At 25.1% G+C, this 24,524-nt stretch overlaps 1 protein-coding gene across 1 annotated transcript; it reads left to right on the top strand.

The window, feature by feature from the left end:
* The first annotated feature begins 2,307 nt into the window (after window positions 1-2,307).
* On the top strand, window positions 2,308-19,932 carry LOC145842047 (kelch-like protein 9). Its single transcript, XM_082949406.1, has 16 exons — window positions 2,308-2,434; window positions 4,479-4,664; window positions 8,528-8,680; window positions 8,965-9,111; window positions 9,236-9,348; window positions 11,326-11,509; window positions 11,672-11,808; window positions 12,023-12,130; window positions 12,238-12,326; window positions 12,571-12,763; window positions 12,998-13,128; window positions 13,263-13,369; window positions 13,531-13,758; window positions 16,966-17,105; window positions 19,003-19,152; window positions 19,723-19,932. The coding sequence occupies exons 1-16, from the start codon at window positions 2,360-2,362 to the stop codon at window positions 19,778-19,780; spliced, it is 2,199 nt and encodes a 732-aa protein (XP_082805532.1). The 5' UTR covers window positions 2,308-2,359; the 3' UTR covers window positions 19,781-19,932.
* The last annotated feature ends 4,592 nt before the right edge of the window (window positions 19,933-24,524 follow it).

Below are 24,524 nucleotides of genomic sequence, written 5' to 3'. Positions count from 1 at the left end.
ATCGTTGTTTGATGGATACTTTACATATGTTAATAGATTTGCAACCAAATTAAAAATACGCCAGACAAAAATGATTCGGTATTTTTAATAATAGTTTTCTTTTTGTTAAACAAAAATATTCAAAATTTAGTCTAAACTTTTTAAATTTCTTAATTCTTAATAGGTTAAATTAAACCATAAATAAATAAAATACTAATATCAACTTTTTTGTTCCTTATGAAAAACACAGCATATTTATCTTTATACATTAACGTTTCCAATTGCTAAAATAATTATAGAATCAAGTCCAAAAGCATTTAAATAACTTTCGCATTTTTTGACTTTTAACACAGTCTATAATTTTTTTAACCAAATATGCTTAACTTAAAAGCAAAAATAAGTTAAGTAAAGTATTTATATTTTAATTTAAGAAATTTAGTTCTCTATAATTTTAAAATTAGAGTATTTAAAATCCAAAAGCTTACAGTTCTGTGCAAAAGTGGTACCCGTACAAAAACTAAACTTGTATGACTGGTTCCAAAAATAATGTGTTTTCATGTTGTAGTGCGTTTATGTATTTATTTTATGTTTTTGTTTTCAAACTATAAACAATTTTTCGATTTAGTTTTTGCTTGGCTTGGTATTTCTATTCAAGCTAAAATTAAATATAATAAATATGTAATGACTATGAAGATTTGATTTGAGATAAGAAAACAAAGAATCGCCGCTTAACAAAAAAAAACAACAACAACTCTGCTTTCACGACCATAACATTTATTTAAAATGATCAATAACTTATAATAAGAACAATTAAAATATCGCACAAAACACTTGTAAATTAGCGATTTAGTATAAACTAGCTTAAACTAACTAGTTGTGTCATATATATACACTATAGTCGTACTGGGTTTGTTTGTAGAATTGTTTCGCTATTAAACTTTTTTGTTGCTTCGATAATGCTGCGAAAAGCGAAAAAAAAATAGTCAGCGACGTAAATAATTAGTTATTACTTATATAAAGTAGTTATTTAACAAGTTAAATTTAGGAGAATTGTAGATATTTAATACTCTAAACCAGGAGTCGTCAAACTAACTGTTAATTAAATATTTCAAGTTTGTAGCATGTTTTTTTGTTTAAAAATGACTTTTAAAAGTCGACTTAAGTTAAAAATTTTATACTATTAAGTTACAAATGTGATAATAATTTTATAGTGAGTTAACAGGATGCTGATTAAATAGTTATTTAGACTTATTATTGCTTTTAATTTTTTTGTTTTACATTTTTTAGGTTATAGGGTCTGTGGAAAAATTGTTTTATATTAGATAGGCGTGTAAAGAATTTTGTACTTAATCTAGCACGTTACAATCAAAAGAATACTCAACTCTAATCTTATCTTAAAAACATCAAAGTTTTGTAATTGTACATTATTTAAAGTAATTTTTAATCTTCAATCAATTTTTTTTTTGATGTTAGCTTTTTTGTAAATGTAAATGTAGTTGAAAAGTATTTTAAATTAGCACTCTTTTACTGATTTCATCCATACTGTTACCATATTTTTTCTACTACATATTAACATCATTAAAAAAATGGATTTTAAACCTGAATAGTTTTTTCATTTAATAGAATTTTAAATATTTAAAATATCTTAAATTTTAGAATTTATAGGAAGAAAATCATAAGTAAACAAAAAAAGAGTTTCTTTTTTTTTTTATACTACCTGTTTCTTTAATATTGATAGTTGATTTATCCTGTTTTTTTTATTTGATCAAAGGAAACATTAGTCTTTATTTTTTCTTAACATGTGCTATCTCTATTTTTTATTTCTAAAAACTACTTATAAACCTACTTATAATTTTATAAAGTTGAATTATTATTACAGTTAAACTATAAACTAATTTGAGCATTTTTAATTTATAAAGTCTAATTATTTAAAGTTCGTATTTTGTAATACAAAACTAAGTTTCGTTCGTGTAAACCAGCTCGAAATAAATTGAGTTTTTTTATAAAGTTGCTAAAGCTTGAATTTTGATTACTTTCTATCGTAGTGATGAAGTTTCACACTTTGATAACTTGTTTTAACAAAAGTTTCTTTTGTTTTTATCTATACAATGCATCAAATGAAACTCTAGAAATATATGTATGCTAAATCGGATGCACCTTTAAGACTTTAAATAGTTACTAGTATAAAATATAAACTAATTTTTTTACGTAGAGTTTTAGCCTACGGCGATTGATAGCAAGATCAAAAACTACCTTTACAACGTTTGTTTAGTTGCCTAAATGTTGTTTTACGATTTCATCTTAACATTTAGTTGTATACTAATGTAACTTTTTTGTTTCTAATTCTTTTTGTTTTTAATACAGATTTAGCTTTATTTTAATGACGGGATTAGTTGCTAAAAGAAGTGTACAGTCTTCAGTTCAAGGTTCATTGAGCAGAAGACCTGAATACCAGGTTTTTTATTAAAAAACTAAGTTAAAGAAAATTATAAATATGTACTATAGAAAAGGACTATTTGCTGTAAAGTTAATATTAATGAATACTTTCTAAAGTAATGTACAATATGTCATGTATTTTTTAATAATTAGTGCTCATAGATTATTTTTTTAGAAATAGCGCATTTAAAAAAGTAAAAATTGAAAATTACTACATTAAACTAAAGTAATCGAATTACCCTTATCCGTAAAACTACTCTTTATTTTTATAAAAACATTTTTTGATTAATTTAGATCAGGGGTTTGCAAACTGTGGCCCGCAGACCAAATCCGGCCCTCAAAGCCAAAATCTGCGGCCCGCGAGCTACTTTTTAGCCAAAAAAAAATTTTTTTTTAAACATAAAAATAAACGGTTTTGCAATCAAAACTTACAATTAGGCTCTTAATTTAATAAATACTCTTTAAATGTGCTATTTTACTGCTTATTTTGTCATGTTTTTGGTTTGACATAGCTTGTTTCTACTAATTACTTTATTTGTTTTTAAATAACTGCGGCCCTCGACGACTTTTTTCTCAAAAGTGAGGCCCGCAAGCAATTTGCTCTGAGAAAATTGGCCCGCGAATTACAAAAGGCTGCCGACTCCTGATTTAGATATACCGTTCTTAATTTTGACAAGTATTTTATAAAGTTAGCACGTATTTACTATTAAAGTTTAAATTTTTAAATAGCTTTGTTTTGGTAAATTTTGGTTAAAGTATTTATATTTCTAAAACTTAAACTTTTTAGTGTTAAACTTTGTACTTTATTTATGTGACAACACTAAATAAAATTACTTTACTTTCAAAAACGTTTATATTTTAAATAAAACATTTATTTATAAGTCACTCATACATAGATCATACTTTATGACGTAACTACTTTTCGCTGACTTTTCAAACTTATTGTTTATAACAAAATTTACACTATAATACTATCAGTTTTTAGCAAGATTATTCTTAGGATGCGCTATACGAAATTAATAAACTTTTTTTAAATGAGTGACTTATGTTTAAATTCTTATTTAAAATATAAACGTTTTTGAAAGTAAAGTAATTTTATTTAGTGTTGTCATATAAATAAAGTACAAAGTTTAACACTAAAAAGTTTAAGTTTTGAAAATATAAATACTTTAACAACCAACAACTAATTTTTTCAGTTTAAATTTATCCAACATTTTTTTTTCTTTTTATTCGATAAGAAATTTTAATTTAGTTATCTTCTTTAACTACATATTAGGTTGGCTTCAGTAGTAGGTTTTGGAAATTTTTCATTCACAGTATTATGCAAATGAGATAAGGTAGTCGTAAAGCAGTACATTAATAACATTTAAATCTTATACCTAACCAATTTTACCAAAAACTTTAAATCTGAACCATTACTCCTAACCAACATTACTCAAGTTAACAACAAATCAAAAAAAAAGTTTAATACATTAAAACTAAAAAAGAATAGAAACCAAATTTAAGTCAATCAGAAGCGCTTTGATTGTGCAGTTAAATATCGTTTAAAAAATAACAATGTAAACATTATGCTTATCTTTTAGTAGTTTTTAGGTTTTTAAAAGTCTAAGATTGAAAATTAGTTTAGTTAAGTTTTGAGAAACGATATTTTTTAACTTGTTTTGATAAACTCTAGACATAGCAGTGTAAACGGAAAATTAAAAAACTTCATTACTGTTTCTAATGTTTATGTCTCCCATTTTATAAAAAAAGTTGTAAGATTTAAGTGTTCATTAGTTTTCATTATTTCCTTATAGTTCATTTAACTAAACTATATAAACATTGTTCACATTTTATTTAGTTTAGTAAAAAGTATAAAGTTTTTACTAAGATATTACTAAATATTCTATTTGTTAATAATATTGTTTATTTAACTTTACTAACTTTGTTTTCGAAAATTAAATTAAACATTTAACACTTGATAATAGTTTTAAAAACAACAAACTGTATTTGTCTTTGCTTTGTAAAAACAATTCAATAAAAAAGTAAACTATTTTGAATTTTGACGATCATTATTATATCAGGTGTACAAATCAAGTACAAACAACTTATCTATTTTGACTTCTCTAAACGAATTACGATTAGAAAATGTTTTGTGTGACGTCGTATTAGTTGTTGAAGAAGATAAATTTGTTGCTCATCGTAACGTCTTAACAGCATCAAGTTCATTTTTTAAGAACCTGTTTGAATCAAATGATAAGGCATCAGAGGTTTGTATTAATACTAGTCGTACTGAAAATTTTGAGCTCGAAAAATTTGTGTTAATTTCTTATCAAAAACTATTGTATTTTAAAACGGTCATTAGAATTATTTGTTTTACATTTTAAGTATATTAGATAGCCTAAATAAATTTGGTTTATTTATTTTAGTACATACTAAAAACATTAGGTAGTAGTTTGATCTAATAAAAAAAATTATTATACTTTTATAACTGCATCCAATAAACGATTAGTCTAGAAAATTTTAATAATGTTCTACTCAAATTCAAGTAACACCTAAATATGTTTTTATCATACTTGTATTAAGTTTTAAGTAGACATTTAAGACACGGACTTCTTGAGTATGCACTCCTGCTTAAGTATGCTCTTTTAGGCTTTGTTTTAAATGCGAACTCAACCGGCATGTAACTGTACTACATAGTGTAAACTTTTTTATTAGTAATAAATTTTGATTAACTACAACTAGATATGTTTCATACCAAAACTCTTACAAACAAGTTTGCAATCAAAAGTGTCTCAAATAGATAGTTATTTACATTATAAAAAAGTTTATAATTATTAATTTCAAAAACTTAATTTTTGTACGAACCAGGGGCGCATGCGTGCCACCCAAAAAAGAAAAAAAGTAATAAAAAAAGAATTTAAAGTAACTAATACCAATTAAAGACAAGTTAGGGAATTTACCCAATATACTGATTCGGTGCGCAAACGAAAGAGCGCACCGATGTTGATCAAAAACTCCATAAAGAAAAAATTTATAACTTTATTAAATAAGAATTTAGACTCAAAAAGATCGCAACTAGTTAGTGCACCGCAGTAGTATAACCTTATGACAGATTTTTCTACAAAAAGTTAACAAAAATACGTCATGCTTAAAAAAAAATTAAACAATTTTACAATTTTTTTTATCCTACGACAAATGTTAAGACTACTGCTAGTTTTCTGACCTTTATTTTTGTAAAAATTCAAGAAAAAGCGTGTTGGACTATGAGAAATAAATTTAGTTTGTGATTTTTATTTTAAACAAATACAATCAGATGAATTAAATTAAAAAGTATACTTTTAACTATTTTACAAAGTTGTAATAAATTGTAATAACAGTTATAGAGTTGGTCTATTTTAACTTATGTGTAACTTTATTTAAATTATGTTCAATGAGGTGTTGTTATCACTGATGAATTGTATATTAAAGAGATTTATATTTTTATCGTAAATAAAACAGATACTTTCGTTTTATTGATTATAATCATTTTTAAAGATATAAAGATTACTGTAAGTAGTAAAAACTATTTTTATTTAGTAAGTTTACATTTGTGAAAGTATAAGTAATTCTAATGAAATTTATACTTTTTTTTTAGTTGTTTAATTTTTTTATATATAAGTTATATATATTGTTACTTTGAACTTACTTTACCAAGTGAATTTATTTCAATTATATTACTTAAAAAAAGATCTTTTTATAGCTTATTACAAAAGTTTTAATTTAGGGGTTTTTTTGAGAAAAAAATTGCGCACCCCCTGACCAAAATACCACGTTACGCCACTGGTACGAACTAAAAAAATTGAGCATTCATTGTGTTTTAACAATTATTGCTTTTAAAAAATAAAAACCTAAAACAGTTCTAAAAATATAAAATAAGATGATTTTACAGAAATATTTTATTTTATCTATGCTATATCTTTTTTTACAACTTTGTATTACAAATCGTACAGCATTTCTAACTACCATATTAACATTACTGCTGGTAAAATATAATACAATTAAGTTATAGATTACTATACTTCGATGATAAAATATTTATAAAAATTCATTTACATTTTTTTTTGTTTTCATAGAAAAAAAGTAATAATATTTACAGACTTTAAAACTATTCCAAAAATCATATCTAGCTTAAATTAAACTGAAAAAGAAAACTTTCAATAATTACAAACAAACAATAAAAAAGTTTGTTATTTAAGTTTAAACGATTAGTGGTTTAAATAGAAACTTTTTATGTGAAAATGAATATGTAGAAAAATAGTAATTAATAAAAAAAAAATCAAACAGATTTGTGTATTTTGAAATTCTATTTCACTTAGGTTAATTTATTGAAGAAAATTAGTTACAAGTTTAAATTGTAGCATTATATAAAATGTTAAATGGTATTTTGTTTAAATTTAAACTTTAGTTTTAAGGTGTGTCAAAAATATACTTAACGAGTTGAACTTATCAAAACTTTTAAAACAAAATATTATTTAGTTTAGTATTCTCAGTACATTTTTTGAAAATTATTTACCCAACAGTTTGTTTTAAATTAAATTTACCTTTTTTGTGGGCTCCTAAAAAACACTCAAGTTCATTTACGGGTGACTTCAGATTTTCACTACTTTTTTAAATTGCTTGAAAATCATGCAAATAACTTGCATATTTGCTTAGTCAGCAATTTTTTTTTCTTGTTTTTTTTAATAATAAAATTTTAATTTTTGATTTATTTTTTTATGTTTGGGTAAGATGGGTTAGGATGAGGATATAGTAAAAAAAAAGCTTTAAAAATATTTTGCTGTTTAGGAAAATATGCAAATTATTTGCATGATTTTCAAACAATTCTAAAACTGTAGTTGAAATTTGAAGCTACCCTTCATTTACTGCTGTTAAATAGTTTAAATTGTCTATTTAGAAACAAAATTACAAAAAAAGTAGTAATTATTACTACGCTCTTGAAAGTAAAAAAGTAATAGTCCTTCACTTTTTAAATAAATCAAGCATCGAAATAAAAACTCAACTGTCTTACACTAAATTTTTAGAAAAATTAAAAACTTTTCAAAATGCTTTGGAAGATTATTTAATTATTCAGACGTTGTGCATCAAGTTTGAGTATTTCAAGTTTAATTCAAAAATTTGTGTTTAGATATTTGATTATGATATAGTCACTTTGTATATAGTAGAAAAACAAAAAGTTTTTAAAGTCTCAATCAAAAGTACTTAATTTAATTAATTTTTCAAAAACTTCGGTAATAGGGTTACATTGACACTTAATAAAACTATATAAAACAGTAATCAAACAGTTTAGATATTTGTATGCTTTTTTACAGGGGTCGGTAAACTGCGGCCTGCAGGCCAAATTCGGCCCTCAATGAGATATATTTTTAGCTAAAAACTGACTTTTTAAAGCATTAAAATAAACAGTTTTCGCGGTAAAAACTTATACTTAGGTTGTTATGTAAGCTATAACTCATTACTAGTTATTTCTTAAAGCTTATTTTATCACATTTTTGGATTAAAATTGTATTTTCGTATTGATTATTGTATTAAGTTCACAAAAACTGCAGCCCGCGAAGACTTTTTTCTATAAAGTGCGGTCCGCGAGCATTTTTTTTAAAGAAACTTGGGCCGCGACCATAAAAGTCTGCCGACCCCTGCTTTAGTATTTAAATTATCCTTCATCATTGTCATCCGTACTTAAGTTTTTTAAATTCTTTTTCAAAAAATAAAAACATTTACAGTAAATAAGCCAATATTGTACATGTTTACTATTTACTAAACTATATTTATAATCCTAGATCCACGCTACTTACACAAAATGTATATTAAGCTTACGTGTAAACAATGTTTTTATAGCGTGTTATAACTAAATTTAGTTATTACATTTATTGTAAAAAATATAAATTCAGTCATAAAGTGTTTTGAAAAAAAAGCTTATTCTATCAAATATTTTATGTTTGAATAAATAGATATATAAAAAACATTTTAAAAACTTTATTAACATTTAGATAACCGTACTTAATTTTAGAATATCCTTTATTTAATTTTTTTTAAATTAGTTTACTTTTTTCTTCAAAAAGCATTGCTACAATTTTTTATCAAAAATGTTTAGCCAATTGTGATAGAAAATGTTACTTCTGAAGGAGTTAGTGCTGTATTGAATTATATTTACACATCTGAAATTCAACTAAGTATGAAAAATGTCAGCACTGTTATCACTGCAGCGAAACTACTCGAGATAAAAACTGTTCTAAATTTCTGCAAAGTTTACATATTGTTATAAATTGTTAATAACCGAACATTAAGTAATGTGTTTATTCGTATTAATTAACATGTATCTTAAGTAGAGAAAATATTTGATAGCTGTGACTAGAAAATTCTAGATATTTATTCAAGGTTTTTTTTTTTGTTTAAAAATATTTTAATTTTTTTAAGTAAATTTCTTAATCAAACTCATTTATTTTTTGTAAAATTGGATAGTCAAATAAAAATGTTTTAATAATCCCCAAAAAACTTCAAAAACAAGTCGTATTTCTCTTTAAAAAACAGGCCTTTTTATCATCTGAAATATCTGTCTACAACTGTGTTGATATTATTCACATAGCTGAAGATTTTCAACTTCCAAATGTCGAAGAGAAATCATACAACTTTATTGCTGAACACCTTAATGAACTTGTCAAAACTGATGAAATACAAGTATTTAAATAAACTAGTGCTGTTATTAATAGTTTTTGTTGTATTTAAATACAATTATAAGTACTAACATTCAAAATAAGTCAATTTCGTTATGTATAGTTATAGATGTAGAAAATTTTCGCAGAAACTGTCAATTGAAAACATGAGTTTGTTATTGGATTCGTATACATTAAAAAATGTTTCAGAGCTTGAACTTTTTGAAGCATCGCGACAGTGGCTGTTAAAACAATCGGAGAGGTTCGATTTTGAACGTTTTATACTATAGTTTTAGTGAAAATAGCTTAAAAAATTTCCTTTTTTTTTGTATATGTGTCACCACTGGATTTCGATTTTGCAACGTTCAACTTCAAAAGTTTTAAAGACGTCAATAGGATCTCTACGCCATCAGGCCAACCTTTTAAAGGAAATACTTATAATAGTTTGAAAATCAGTTTTTTGGTACAAATTTATTTTTATTTTCAAAACAAATTGATTTTTTTAGGCGTAGACAGTGAACATAGTTTATGCAACAAATTTTCAAAACTTAAAATTAGATCGAAGCAAGATCGTTAGACTATAAAATAAAAACAATTTTCAACAGTACTTTCTTTTTCTTGAACTGACTTATGTTTCTGTGAGTCAAGCAAGTTAATAAACTCCAACGGAGCTCTGTAAAAAAAATACTGTCAGAAAAGAGTTCCATTTACCTATCTTATCTTCTACTTTTCCTTACAGTATTTATTTTTTTACAGAACTACGTTGAGTTTTTTTAACTTGCTTGACACACAGAAACAGATGTCAGCTCAATAAAAAGAAAGTACTGTGATTTTTTTAAATTAGTACATGAATTAGATATACTTTTTAACACACATATCTATATCTAATCATCCTTTGCTGAAGTTAAGAACCTTTATTGCTTAAGGGTCGGCAAACTGAAGCCCGCAGAGAAAAAATATGCGGACCATGAGTTATACTTTTCAACTAAAAACATACTTTTTTATAAAAAATTAATACAAAATTCTCGTTGTAAAAACTTAGTTTGAAGCGGATCTTTATAATTTCATAATAAAGTTATTATAAAATAAATTCCTATAAATTAAGAATTTTTTTCCTGATAAAAGCAACAATTTTAGCAAATAACTTAAGAAACGTTAAGAATTTTATAAAAAATCTAAATTTCAAGCCTGACTAACGTATTTTTAGAATAAAACTATGAGTTTTTTTAACTTATTTTATTTGTCTACATAACTGGCAACACGTGAAAAGTCATAAGAGTTGCGGAGCATCATAAACTGCCTTGTATACAGTTGCCTCTTTACTTCAAAATTTAAATTATTTTTGAAGTTTAAAGGTAGCTGCATACTATACTATAATACAAAATATTATAACATTAGAGGTAGTTTAAATTTTTCTGAACGTCATTCGACGTTTTCAGGTCGTCCCTGTTTTTTTTTTGCAGCTTCGTAACTTTTTTGAGCTTGATAGGTCCATTAACCATTTTTTTATGAACCGTTTTTACCAAATGTAAAAATTACTTGTGTTTTCTACTACAAAAAGTATTTTTCTTTTTAAGTTTCACAACTTTGCTAAATGTATTGATCTACTACTCACTACTCAGTAAGATGTCTTTTGTTAGGAGTTTTTTTTAACTTTTGTAACAAAATTCTCAAAAGAAACAACTTTTTTCATTTCTTAGTGAATCTAGTTTCTTATACTGAGACGAACAATATATATTTAATATATTTCTTAATAATGTTAAGTACTCATTTTTTCTCATGTTTTTGAATAAGTTTTAAAATCTTTGTAAATTATTTTTCTAAATTTCAAATTTATTCTTAAAAAACTTAAGACATAGTTTATAACTGTTCAAAAATATAGGTTAAATCGTTTGCTTAAAAAAGATTTTAGTGAAGTAACTTCACTGAAATATAAATAAAAACAAATTGTACAGTAATCTTCCTTTATTGTACCAACATGTGTTTCTGTGTGTTAACGAATCAACACACTTTAACTGGGTTGTTAATGGAAAGAATAACTCCATTTATTAATGACATAGTTTATATATATTTTTTTTTCATTGGTTCAATTTGTTCTTCTCATTCATTTATCTTCTCTAGACTAATTAAAAAAAGAACATTCAAAGATAGAATTGAATTATTCTAAAACAATCTGTTGCTATAGTTTAAAAAAAAAAGAAACACATAAAACTGGTACACCGTATTTTAATTTCAACAGATACCGCTTTGTTCGGCAGTTAATGGAAAAGATTCACTTTCCGCTCATACCACCACGAGACTTGCTAAGATACGTAAATTTTGTTGAGTTTATGAGAGTTGAGTGTAATTTCCTATTATTGGAAGCTTCAAACTATCATATGTTGCCACATTCGCAACCCATACTTCAATCTATAAGAACTCAGGTAACTATTTCAGTAGAACTATAAATAAACATTAATTTTCAATTAACTATCTATGAAAAACTAAAAACTTTCGGACTTATTTTTAACTTAACTTCAACTTAAGTATAATTTTAATTAATAAATTTTCACTATTTTTTTAAATTTAATAAATGGATCTGCCAGGTAAGATCAACAGATTCGAGAATGGTTGTAATTGGTGGAGTTGACCCTCATGACAGAGTATCAAACCAATTATACGCGATCAATGGAGATCTATCTAAGTCTGAATTTTTACCCCCAATGCATGAAGGACTTTGTAGGTGAGTTTCATAATTTAGATCAGCATTAGATTGTTTTCAAGGAAAGTTTTAATTTAAACTTCAATTATAAAAAACTAACAACCACACTGTAAAGTTAAGTGTTATAGGCTTAATCAGTTTAAATCACGATATTTAAAACTACTACTTTTGTTTCAAAAAGCACCACATTGCTTAGTGTATTTATATATCTAGTTTTTAACATAAACAACTACAGTCACTGTGCATGTGTAATGAACAACTTCTTGTATGTGTTGGGTGGACAGAATATGTTCGATGAAAGAGGTGCGACCGCTGTCAACACTGTAATTAGATACGACCCAAGGTATGATAACTAATAGGTTCAAAGCAACTGTTTTAACTATTTATCAAACTTAATAAATACTTAATCAAGCTTTCTTTATTTTTCTAATCATTTCTATCTTATTAAAGATTTAATATTTGGATGAGGATTGCTTCCATGAATGACAAAAGGGCAGGATTTACCGTCAGTGTTGTCGATAATCGTATATATGCTTTAGGTAATAAAAAAAACTATTTATATACTTAAAAAAAGTTAAACTTATTTTAACTAGTATCTAAATACTTATTTATTTGTTTAAAAATGGTACAATTAATTAATATTTTAAATTATTAAAAATGTATCATAAAATCTATTGAAAAAATATTGTAAAGCTATAGTTTTATTTTTTTATAAAGTATAAAGCGTCTTTGTTACTTTTGTTACAAATAATTAAAGTTTAAACCTTTTTTTACGTTTCGTAGGAGGAGTAAATGCCGCAGGTAGAATGTCTTCGATGGAGTGTTATTCTTTAGATGATGACAGATGGAGATACGTTGCTTCTGTACAAACAGGAATTTGTGATCATGCTCAAGCAATACAGGGAAATCTAATTTATATTAGCGGTGGCTTTAAAGAGGGCAGATTTACTAATCAGTTGTTGGCATACAGCCCAAGGTTTTTAAATCTAAAAATACTTTATAGATTGTCAAAATATAGTTGCAGCATTTTTAAGATTATTTTTCAGACTAACATGATTTCAATTATTCTTATTATAGTTAAAATAACGATGTTCGAATATTTTACTAGAGAACATCATTAAAAAATAATTTGCAATCAAAATTACTTTAATTATTTGTTTGAAAATTTTCACTTCGTATTCAAAAGCGATGTTAAAATTTATAATTAAAGACATGACACCTGGCATGAACGTACTCCTATGCACCTTCCACGCGGTTGGCATGCTATGGTAGCTTTTGGTGAAAACAATATTTTTGTGGCTGGCGGAAACACTGGTTTAAACAAAAGGACTGATGTTCTAGGTTTGTTGTGTGTTTACTTAACAATACAGTTACAATTGCATGTTTATTCTTCACTAAATTGTATTTTAGATATTTTTTTGAAAAAACTTGTAATGCTTATGTGTAAAATTATAAAAATAAAATAAAAAATACAGAGACAGAGATATACAATGTGATGACTGACCAATGGTCAGTGGTTTCTCAACTTCCTCATCCACACTCAGAAGGTGGTTGTGAGTTCTACGATGAAAAAATTTATATTGTTAGTTATACTGTGTAAAACAGTTTAACCATATAAATTGAAAAGCTTAATAAAAATAATATTATTCCGAAACTTGGTCTATACTTTGAAGTAAATAACAAAAACAAAAACAATAAACTGTAATTGAAAATTAATTTAGTCAACATTGTTTTTTTTTAAAGGTGGGAGGGTATAGCTGGTCACAACAAAAATGCATGAGCTTACTACAATGTTATGACCCTCAAAAAGACCAATGGTCAATTGCAGGAAACATTCCTATCGAGCTATCTGGTGTAAGATTGGCTACGTTAACAATTCCTTACTCTGTTTCTGCAAAGAGTGGTCTTGTATCAGGCAGTCACGTCCCACTATCGTGGCCTAGGCAGCATCCACATCTTGTCAGTGAACAGGTTCAGTTCCATTTATATATAGTATTATACAAAAAAATAAAGTCAGTAAAAAATTACTTTTAAAAAACTTTAGAGTCTGACGAAAAATTTGGTTTTTTATTGTAATCAAAACTAAATTAAATGCAAGAGTTGCTCAGTCAAAACATCAATATACTAAATTTTAAATTAAGACCTATTAGAAGTTACTACTAAAATAGAGTAAATGGTTTCTTCATACACTGATATTTACGTAAGTTAAACAACTTTCAAACTTTTAAAACAGTGAAAATTAATTGTACGTAAATTTAATATGTAAATATTCTACTACAAACATATTAAGACTTAAATAACTTCCAGCATAAAATTTGTTTTTATCAATTGTTTAAATAAAAAATAATAATTTAAACGTAACTTTTAAATTTTTGACTTACCCAAAAAAAATCAACTCACATTTTAACTTGCAATTTTTCTTTTGTTTTATTTACTTATTTTTATACTTTGGACACAAAAGTTTCATTTGAAGTTTTGTAGTTAAATTTTTTTTTAATTTAGTCTGTTATTTCACGTTTGTAAATAAGTTGTATTTTTTATGGTTATCAATTACTTACAACCCACGTTTTTGTAGGGTTGGAAATAATCTTATTTCTCTTTAAACTGCAGCTTAATTTGTTTTATAATATAAAGAATTTTTTTAAGAACTTAGCTGTTGTATTTGGTAATTTAACAAGTTTGTTTAAAATTTATTAATTCGATTTTTATAGAGCTTAAAAACTTTTTTGATAAATAGACCGGTTTATAACAATATCTTCTTGAAGTCTTAAAAGTTCTTTGCGTAACTTAGAAGATAAAAATGGAAATAAGGACATAATGAGTAGAATATATATATATTTATTTATTTAAACTTTTAGATACTTAAATTTTATCAGTTAAAGAAATGTACCTCAAAATTATAAATCTTTGTGTTGTTTCTTGAATAACAAAAAACAATACCTAACCAGAATGTACGACGCAACTACATAATTTATAAATCTTTGTGTTGGTGAATGTAATCTTTTACATTCAATAAAAACACCCTTTTACGTAAATAGTGAACTTAAAAATTTTAAGGAATTTATAATATTAGATAAACGTTAAAAAGTATCAAATTTTTAAGTATGTTTTATGTTAGAGATTTATACAAAAAGTTTTGTTTGAATATAACAATATAATTATAATAACAACAACACAATTTTTTTAATTACCGAAACTGTGTTATAAGTTTAAGACATAGAAACATGCGTCAGTCTAATAAATTAAGTATTTAACAACTATTTGAACATGAGTGGCAAGTAATTTTACAATAAGAAATACAAAGCATACAATTTCAATAAAACTAGATGTATTTCGAGCAATTCTCATCAGTAGAGTACAAAGCTAACAAGAAATAAGATTTTACAAACTTATGTAGTAACCAAGGAATCATAAAGTAATCAAGAGATTAATAAAAGACGAAAGCAATTAATAACAATGAAATTGTTCAAGTTTACTTACTTTATACTTAACGTTATAAATTAATCTACAGTGAAAATAAACATCAATATAATGAAAATAACACTTATAAAGTATTACGAAAATATAGAAACAAAGAAAAGTATAGTCAAAAACGTTTTGCTTACATAAAATAGGTTTTTTAAACAAACCAAAAATAGCTTATAATTTAATTAAATCAAAAACACTACTACAAGTTTTAATAATTTTAAAAACTTTAGTTTAATTAGAAAAGTGAATCTAATCAGAACAAAATTGCTACTAAGTGAAATCAAACAGATCAAGTTACTATTAAACAATAACTGGTACCCACAAGAGTTTGTAAATAAAACAATTCGTTTACATTTGAAAAATTTGGATAAAATAAAGACATTAGGACCTGAAAAATTTGTAGTTACTTTAACAATTCCATTCATTAATGAAAACTCAGAAATTTTAGAAAACAAAATTAGACACTTGATAAGAATTACTTATTATGCAGCAAACCCTAGAATCGTCTCCACCTCTTAACCATTATAAACAAAAGGTGGTAAGGATCCAATATGAATCTTAAATAAAAGTATGGTAATTCCCAATACAGCTGCTGTTAAAAAGCAAGCTATATTGGATTAACAACAATACATCTAAGGAAAAGGATAAAATAGCATGTCCCAAAGAGTGTAAATAATTTTTAAGTTTAATATAAGAAAGATGATACATCGGTCAAGGTTTTAAATGCATCAAAACGTTCATCTATTGCAGAACAATTAGTTAATAATTCAACTTGTGCAAACAGTTATAATATAAATAGATTTAAAATTATTAAAATTTGTAGTAATATTTTTGATTTGTTAAATTAGAAACGTTTTTGTATTTTGTTAAATCTGTTTTATGCAAGCAAAAATATTTTGACTATATTAATTTTTTATTTTCGTAATACTTTATAAGTGTTGTTTTCATTACATTGATGTTTAGTTTTACTGTAGATTAATTATAACGTAAAGTATAAAGTAAGTAAACTTAAATAATTTCAATTGTTACTAATTACTTTTGTCTTTTATTAATTTCTTGATTACTCTATGATTTCTTGGTTACTATATGAGTTTGTAAAATTTTGTTTCTTGTTTGCTTTGTACTCTACTGATGAGAATTGATCGAAAACACTATCTATCTAGTTAAAATTATTTCTAGTTATATCTAGTTTTGATAAAATTGTGTGTTTTTTATATCTTATTGTATACTTAACAACTATTACTTTTTTAAATTTGATTGTTTTATTGACTCGTTTTTATCATTTAAGTAGTTTGATTTTCATTATTATCTTGATTCAAACCAGGGAAATGCGCTAGAAGGATGCGTAACAGATCTAAAGTGCTTCAGTGTTACTCTATTTTTCATTCAAATATGCATTGATTAAAATAAACACCTAAGTATGAGAAGTAACTGTATTATGTAGTGTATGTTGCTCTGCTCCCCCAATGACGTCATCACGCGTCGTCACTGATTTAGAGTATTATTTTTTAAGTAAATATTGTTTACTGTACGTGAACTACGGTGTAAGAGTTAACGATAGCTTCGTTAAACTTTAAAAATATATAATAAAAGGTGTTTAATTATTATTTGTCAGTACTAACTTATTTATTAACTATCGATTTAAAACGTAGCTTTATAATACAAAACACTGTTATTTGATTTTAAATTTTTATTTTTACTACTCTGAAGGATCGTTTAATGGCGGGTGGTTCTTATTTGGGAAGCAACTCAGGATCGTCTCAATTCTACAATCATGGATTTGTTGATCCCTTCACAATATCGGACGTTAGAGATCATTTCAGTGACTTTTCATCAAGGCCTACATCAAGGTTTGTTTTTTTACATAGGTAAAATTATGATATTTTCTTGCAACTTTTTACCTCAATAATGTAGTTTTAAAAATTAAAAATCGTTATCAGGAGCAATTGTATCATAGTAATTGAAATCTCTGCATGAAAAACAAAATAAAACAATTTTGTGCACCCAAAGCTCATAATAACCCAGAAGTGTAGTAACTATTTTCAAAATTTACCCTTAATATTTAGTAAATTTTAAAACACACATCAGTTATGACTGTAACTTTATTTTTTCTCTTTATTAAAGGCTCTAAAGTAAAAGGCTTTACCTAGTGTAAATTTCAAAGTAGATTTAGTGCATCCCTACATAGTTTTGGAGCACTTTAAGATTATGGTTTTGTCAGTCAAAAATAAATTTCGTATACATCGTAAAAACCACTGGTCTAGTGTAAGTTCCTAATGTTTTCCGGAATATCTAGTCTAAGTTTTAAAACTCCCTTTAAACATTTTAAGGACTGTGTTTTTATTTGCTTTTCATCAGAAACTTCGGAACATCTAACTTTTTTTTTTTATCTTACCAGAATATCTAGTGTAAGTTTCAAAATGAACCCCTAGACGAGCTTCGTATATTGTAATGCTTTCGTGCACCCAAAAAAAATTGTGCATATTAGTGTGCATGGGTGCACCCCGTGAAGACCATTTATCTAGAAATATAGTTTTTCTATGTACCAGTTTATAGAACTAATTAAAAACTACATTCTACTACTGTTATAATCTTTAAATAAGCTTTTTTCAGTGCATACCTTTATAATAGCATCTAACAACACACATTTCATAACTAATTTGTTGTAAAGATCTGTCGACTAAGGATTATCAACTCAATATCTTGTTAGTAATAAAATAAAGTAAAAGTATCACAGTTTTTCGACCCCTGTTTTAGATCTTGGATAATAAGAAATTCAATTTGCACACTCGACTACGACGTCATTTTATATTCTAAAATTTTTTAAGTGTTTTGCTTATAATATAATTTTATTTAAATTTTTTCATAACAAGGTACTGTGTAGATAAGTCTTAGTCGAAAGATCTTTACAACAAGTTTTTATTATGAAGTGCGAGTTGCTAAATGTTTTAATATAATTTTCTACCTCACACAATGTAGTTTTTAAAAATTTAAATAATTACCTAATAGTAATATTTAAGTTTAGCTTTTGCATCATTTTTATGGTTAGTACTTTGTCTTGTTTCTTTTTAATAGAAGTTAATAAAAATATTAAAAACATACTGAGGACATAAAATTTAATATAAGTAGCTTGTTAGTATAGCATTTAGTTTAAATATAGTCAAAAATAATTTCACTATCAGTGTAGTTAAATATTTTTTAAGATATAAAAATACAATGAATTTAATTGCTAACACAATTACAAATTTAGTTTAAAAAGCTTATACTAAGTAGCATTTTTGCTATCTAAATTAATTCAAATACTTACTTAGTACTTTATAAACTTAAAAAGATAAACATTTAAAAAATTTTACAAAATACCAGTTCTTTAAAAGTCATTAACTTTACTTATATAACTTATATACATAATCTCCACAAAAAAATAAAGTGTTTTTTAATGACAAATTATATTTTTTGTAGTCTAGAGGGCACAGAGTTTGTTTTCAGTAACTTGCTGTAAGCAGCTTTTAAGTTTGTTGAGAACCACTGGTATAGTTTATGAGTATTGATGTAAAACTTTAGGAGACTTTTGTGTATAGTTAAATCTTTTATAACCTAGGACCTTTTTGCCGTTTAAAATTAAAAACATTAAAAATATGAAACCTTTAAGTTTTGTGAACAATTATAAGATGTTAACTATAAAAAATTGTACGAAACTCACCTTTTTTATTATATTTTCTGCCAAAATAAACAAGACTTGTAAACCAGCATAGTGCGACATCCGGGAGATAGATTGATATCATCACAAAGTGGAATCGATGATGTGAACAGTAGAGACGGTAACATTTACAACAGGCCAAGAAACATTAGTAAAGACGATATTTCAGTTGCATCTGATAAAACTCCAACGCCTTCTAAGTAGTTTATTCTACACAAACAAGCATTTAAGTTATCAGTATATTAGAACATTTGATTACTAATCTGTAAGTAAAAACACACTTTTAAAGATGTATTTGTTTTAGGTAATGTTAAAACTATAAGAAGTTTATCTTTATTTTGATTACTAACATTTTTTAATGTTTTTTTCATGATTAAAATAAAATTAATTAAAATCGTATTCAAAACTTAATACGTTGAGTTAGTTTTTTTAGTCTAATATTTAATTAATAAAAAACAAGAAACTTTTATATTTTACAACAAAAACTCAATGTCTTTCAAAAGTTTTTTATTTTATTTTAATACTTTGTTTTTTATTAAGTTCAAAAGATCTAAATAGGGAAAACATAGAACATAAACGTATCTTACTAAATAAATGATTCAAACAAGTTTATGATACAATGTAATTAAAAATAAATTTGAGGCTGAAAATTTCTATTATTATATAAAACTTATATTTTTAACCAAACTTAATAAATAAAAATTTTAAGTAAACCTAAAAATTAAAGAAGTAAATTTTCAGTTTTTATTTAAACCTTATATATTTGACAGAGCGATTACAAAAGAAAAGATAGAAACCAAAGAACAAAATGATGCTACAACTTCGTAAAAACGATATATGTACAGTTTTTATTACTAAATTATATATTTATCATTTTTAAACACTAACACACACTTTTGTAACTAAAATTTTAATTAAACAACTTCGATATTTATTTTCGATTATTCAGTAAAACTTTTTATATTAATCTATGCACAAATATTCACTATAAATAAAAAAACGTATTCTTAAATGATCTTTTTATATGAAACTTATCATTTTACTTATTCATGTCTTAGTTTTAGTTTTAGACTTAAAATACTTGCTTTATCATAACTCTTTTATTAAAAAAGAAAATTATTGTTTTAGTTTTCAATGGTGTGCCAGATAACTTGTTTTTCTACCTTTTGATAAAGGATCCAAAATGAGTAAATACAAAATAATGTAAAAACGACAAAAATTAATAATCAAAAACAAAATACATAATTTTTTGACCAACTAAAATTTTGTAATTTTAATAGAAGTTTTTGACTGTTAATAACACTTTAAAACAAATGTAAAACCATAAAACAAAAAATTTAACATGGCCCAGACAAAACAGTTTTACTAACTGCTACCTGAAAAAAGTATCATTAGGCGATCAAATTGTACTTAATCTTTTCTAAAGACTGTAATTAGTTATTTCTCTTACTCAAGGCATGTATGAAACTAGTGTTAAAAATCATGAGCTTTTTACTTGATGATTTAGCATCGTGAAAATAGTACTTAGACTATCAAATTTTTCTAAGCTTGTTTAACGTAATTTTTTCATTTAAGAATTTTTCTTATTCTTTAAAATACTGTTGAACATAAGTAGTTACGGTGCAAAATTAAAAAAATAATAATAAAAACTTGTAGCAATAAACAAGTTGGATTCGACCTTTGATCTAATGCTAATCAATCTGTCAAATTTTTGGCTCTACTGAAAATATCATAAGTTTTTCAGTATCATATTCTGCTTAATGGTAGGAAACATTTTTTAAGAAGTAAAGCTAGAAAAAACGAATCTAGAATACTATAAAATTAAGATTTGTTTAACAGCGAATATACAAAAAACATTTATCAAATTAAGTAGTTACGAATAAACTAAAGAAGTGATAAAATTTTATTATTGTGTGCTGAATCAGCTGAAGCAAACATCAAATAAAAGTTAAATTATACTTTTGAATTTTAGCAATTTTATATTATATAGTACATTAGGCTTAATAAATTAATTTCTGAAAAAACTCCATTCAAATACTACAAGTTAAAGGATGTTAATAAAAAACTTACACATAGTAAATTTAGTTATAAGACAAAACAAAATGTTTTTTCATAAAGAGATGCTGAATATGAATTATATAGAGATGACGGGATAGAGATAATAAGAAGCAAATCACCGATATCAGCTGAAAATACTGCTAAATACTTAGTTGAATCAATTAAACAAAACGGCTTTAAAATAACACTAAAACCCAGATTATTCCAAAAAGGTTTTTTAAATGTTTCCTTTAATATATTAAACTTAAGTTACTAACTTAACAACAAACCAAACTCACCAATTTTATACGTTAACAATAATTCTAATGACCCCCGACAAATACTAAAACAACTACCTGAAACAATAAACAGAACATTCATAAAACTTTCTAACTATGAAGAATCTTTTAGAAATGTACAAAAATAATATCAAAAAGCATTAATTTCAGCCGATTACAGAGATAATTTCAAAAACGAAAAGACAATTCTATCAAAAAGAAGGTAGAAGACAAATAAAAGAGGTATAATATTTTCAACCGACCATTTAGTTTAATTGTAAGTTCTAAAGTAAGCAAAAAGTTAGAAATTTAAATAACACACTTTTTGACAAAAACCACCCATGTAAAAATATTTAATCGCAAAACAATGAAAATATCATACAGTTGTACAATTATTTAAGTTTTGTGTTTAATTTTAGAAGTAAAATGGTAGCACATAACAATAAAGTTTTAAACAAAAACAATAAAAACGATAAAAGTAACACAAAAAAACAAACTTTGCAATTGCCGCAAAGAACCATAGCCGTTTAACAACCAATGCATAATTTCTAATATAATATAAAGAGCAACAGTAATATTTAATAAAGCAACCAAACAGTACGTGAGTTCTACTAGAAAGAGTTTTAAAGAAAGATATAGGAATCAAAAACCTTTATTTAACAATATAAATAAAATACATATATTAGAACTGGAAAACTATTAAATTTTGAATTTAAACGATAACAACACATATTATAATATTCATTGGAAAATACTAAACAGGACAAAATCAAAATTTAATGCTGAATTTGGTTGCAGACTTTGTAACCTAGAGAAATTTGAAATTTAAACCAGACAAGACTAAAACATTAAACCAGAAAAGCGAAAGACAAATATATGCATACATTGCCAAAAATTATTTTTTAGCAAAATTAAACCTAATTAAGTTTAAATCAAAGTAAAATTAAGTCGCGCACACGAGCAATTTAAAAAATGTTTCTAAAAAAATAATCCCTTCTGTACTCTACAAAATTTATTAACAATTACTAAAACTTTTTCAATATTTACAAGTTCTTAATATAATAAAAAAATTAGAAGCAGCGTATTTTTCATACTTAACTTAAGTACAAAAATCTTCAACACTATTACTAAGTCACAATATATACTAAATTTGTAAGCTCTAAAATTCTGTAAAACATGTTTAAAGCTTTTCTGAGGACTGTGTGAGATATTTCAATCTCACATATGAAACAATTGTAAAAAAACTGTCGTTTATTACATAATTAAATATATTAAAATATTTTAATATATGTTTATAAGTATAGTATAAGCAACTATAAAATATATTTTTCTATTACGTTTTCTAGTAAAGTACTTAGAAAGTATAATAAAACTCATTTCGTTTATTTTCCTTAAATCTATTTCAGTATTTTCAAGTAAGTCTTGTCAAAAATTGTATCTTACTAAATTAAACATATTTGAAATTTAAACAAAAATTATAACGTAGTTATATAGTTAAAGTTTAAAAAAGACGTACTAATCAAGTGTAAAAATTAACTAAATGCTTATACTAAACAACTTTGCTGTATTATTAAAAATAGTTAGGTTAAAATCAAACTAAAATAAACCAGCGACAAAAGTAAAACAATAAAGATAAAACTAGACTTTCAAAAAATACGGAACTAATTACTTTAAAATTACTTAATACAAGGATTTGAAAAGTTTAGTTTGATACACGAACTTTTTTTGCTTACACAAACTGGGCTTTAAAGATTGAATGCATAAGGCTCCCAAAATATGTAGCTAAAAAATTTGAGTAAATTATTTATTAGAATTTGAAGGTAACACTTATCTAAGAGCAAAATTTAGATAACCGTTTAAAAATGTGTTAGTTATTACTTTGAAGTACAACAAGCTTCTCCTACTTTGGGTTATCCTACTTAAAGCAAAAGCAACTTAAAATTTAATCAAAGTGTTTGTCACAAAAATTAGCTTCTAATTGCATAATAAAAACTAAATTTAAATAAAAAATAATAAAATTAGTTATAAAATAGACCAAATACCAATTGTTTTATATCAACTACACTATAAAGACGGCTCAAAATTATTGTTCGTGATTAACCGTAATCAACCTTTTTTGCTAAGATCCGGTTGCGGCACGACCATTTAACTGATTAAAATACGCACTGAATCAATTTTTTTTTAGAACAAAACGTCTAAGGTTTGAAAACTACTTGTTTAATTTATTTAGAAAGTCCCAAGATAAATGAAAACTCTAAGCAACTATCAAGCACAAGTAACAAAAGAGTATTACAATATTAGATTTTACAAAAAAGAGTATTGTATAGACTGCTGAAAATTTCAAGGTAAATTTTCAACTTTCATCTTATTTACATATGCTTTATTTGTTGAATCGAAAAAGCATGTTGATATACCAATGTATGACTGTTTCTATCAATCAATTCAAATTTAACATTCGTATATTTAAAAATAATAATAAATTTTAACAGTACTCTTTCTTTATTCAAATAACACATGTTTATGTTAACACACTGCAACTGAGCTCTGTAAAAAAATTATTCGATAAATAACTTGTACTTTATTATTTTTAAACTAATTTTGTGACAGAATTGATTTAAAAAAAACAAATTCCAAAACAAATCAATTTTTAAAAAGTTACGGAAATAAGTACAATAACTGATTGCTTTAAAAATATACTTTATTAGCAAAAAATTAACTCTAAATTTTGAATAGCTGTGTTTAAAAGTATAATTTATTAGAAAATTTATAAAATTCTATAATAATATATATTTTTAAAGCCGTCACTTAATGTAGTTATTTTTCCGTATTTTTTTAGAAATATACTATTTTTTGGAATTTGTTTTTTTATCAGTTCTATCACAAAGTAAATTTAAGCTAATAAACTATAAAATAGTTTTCAAAGTTCGTTCAGTTACTAACAAATAGCTAATAATAGATAGTAAACAAACGACAACACTGTATTAAACACCATTTGCAATATAAAATTACAACACTTCGCATTTTTAAAAAGTCTGGAGTTTCACTCAATTATTTTCGTTTTTCTAAAGCCCTTTTCGAAAGTATTGAAAGATTTATATAAATTAAAACTGTAATTTAAAGCATAGGTCTTCAAGTTGGTCAAAATTTGTATACACTAAAGCGGAAAAACAAAACTCTGTAAACCCCTATTTGTAGTTAAATGCGCAGTTAGTGTTAGGACAACGTGATCTTTATTCTTATTCTTCATTAAAACCAAT

This window comes from Thalia democratica, chromosome 8, assembly GCF_965202585.1.
Source record: "Thalia democratica chromosome 8, ktThaDemo2.hap1.1, whole genome shotgun sequence".
NCBI classification, from domain to species: domain Eukaryota; kingdom Metazoa; phylum Chordata; class Thaliacea; order Salpida; family Salpidae; genus Thalia; species Thalia democratica.
Note: the sequence above shows the minus strand (reverse complement) of the source record. Positions and strands in the feature narration are given on the sequence as shown.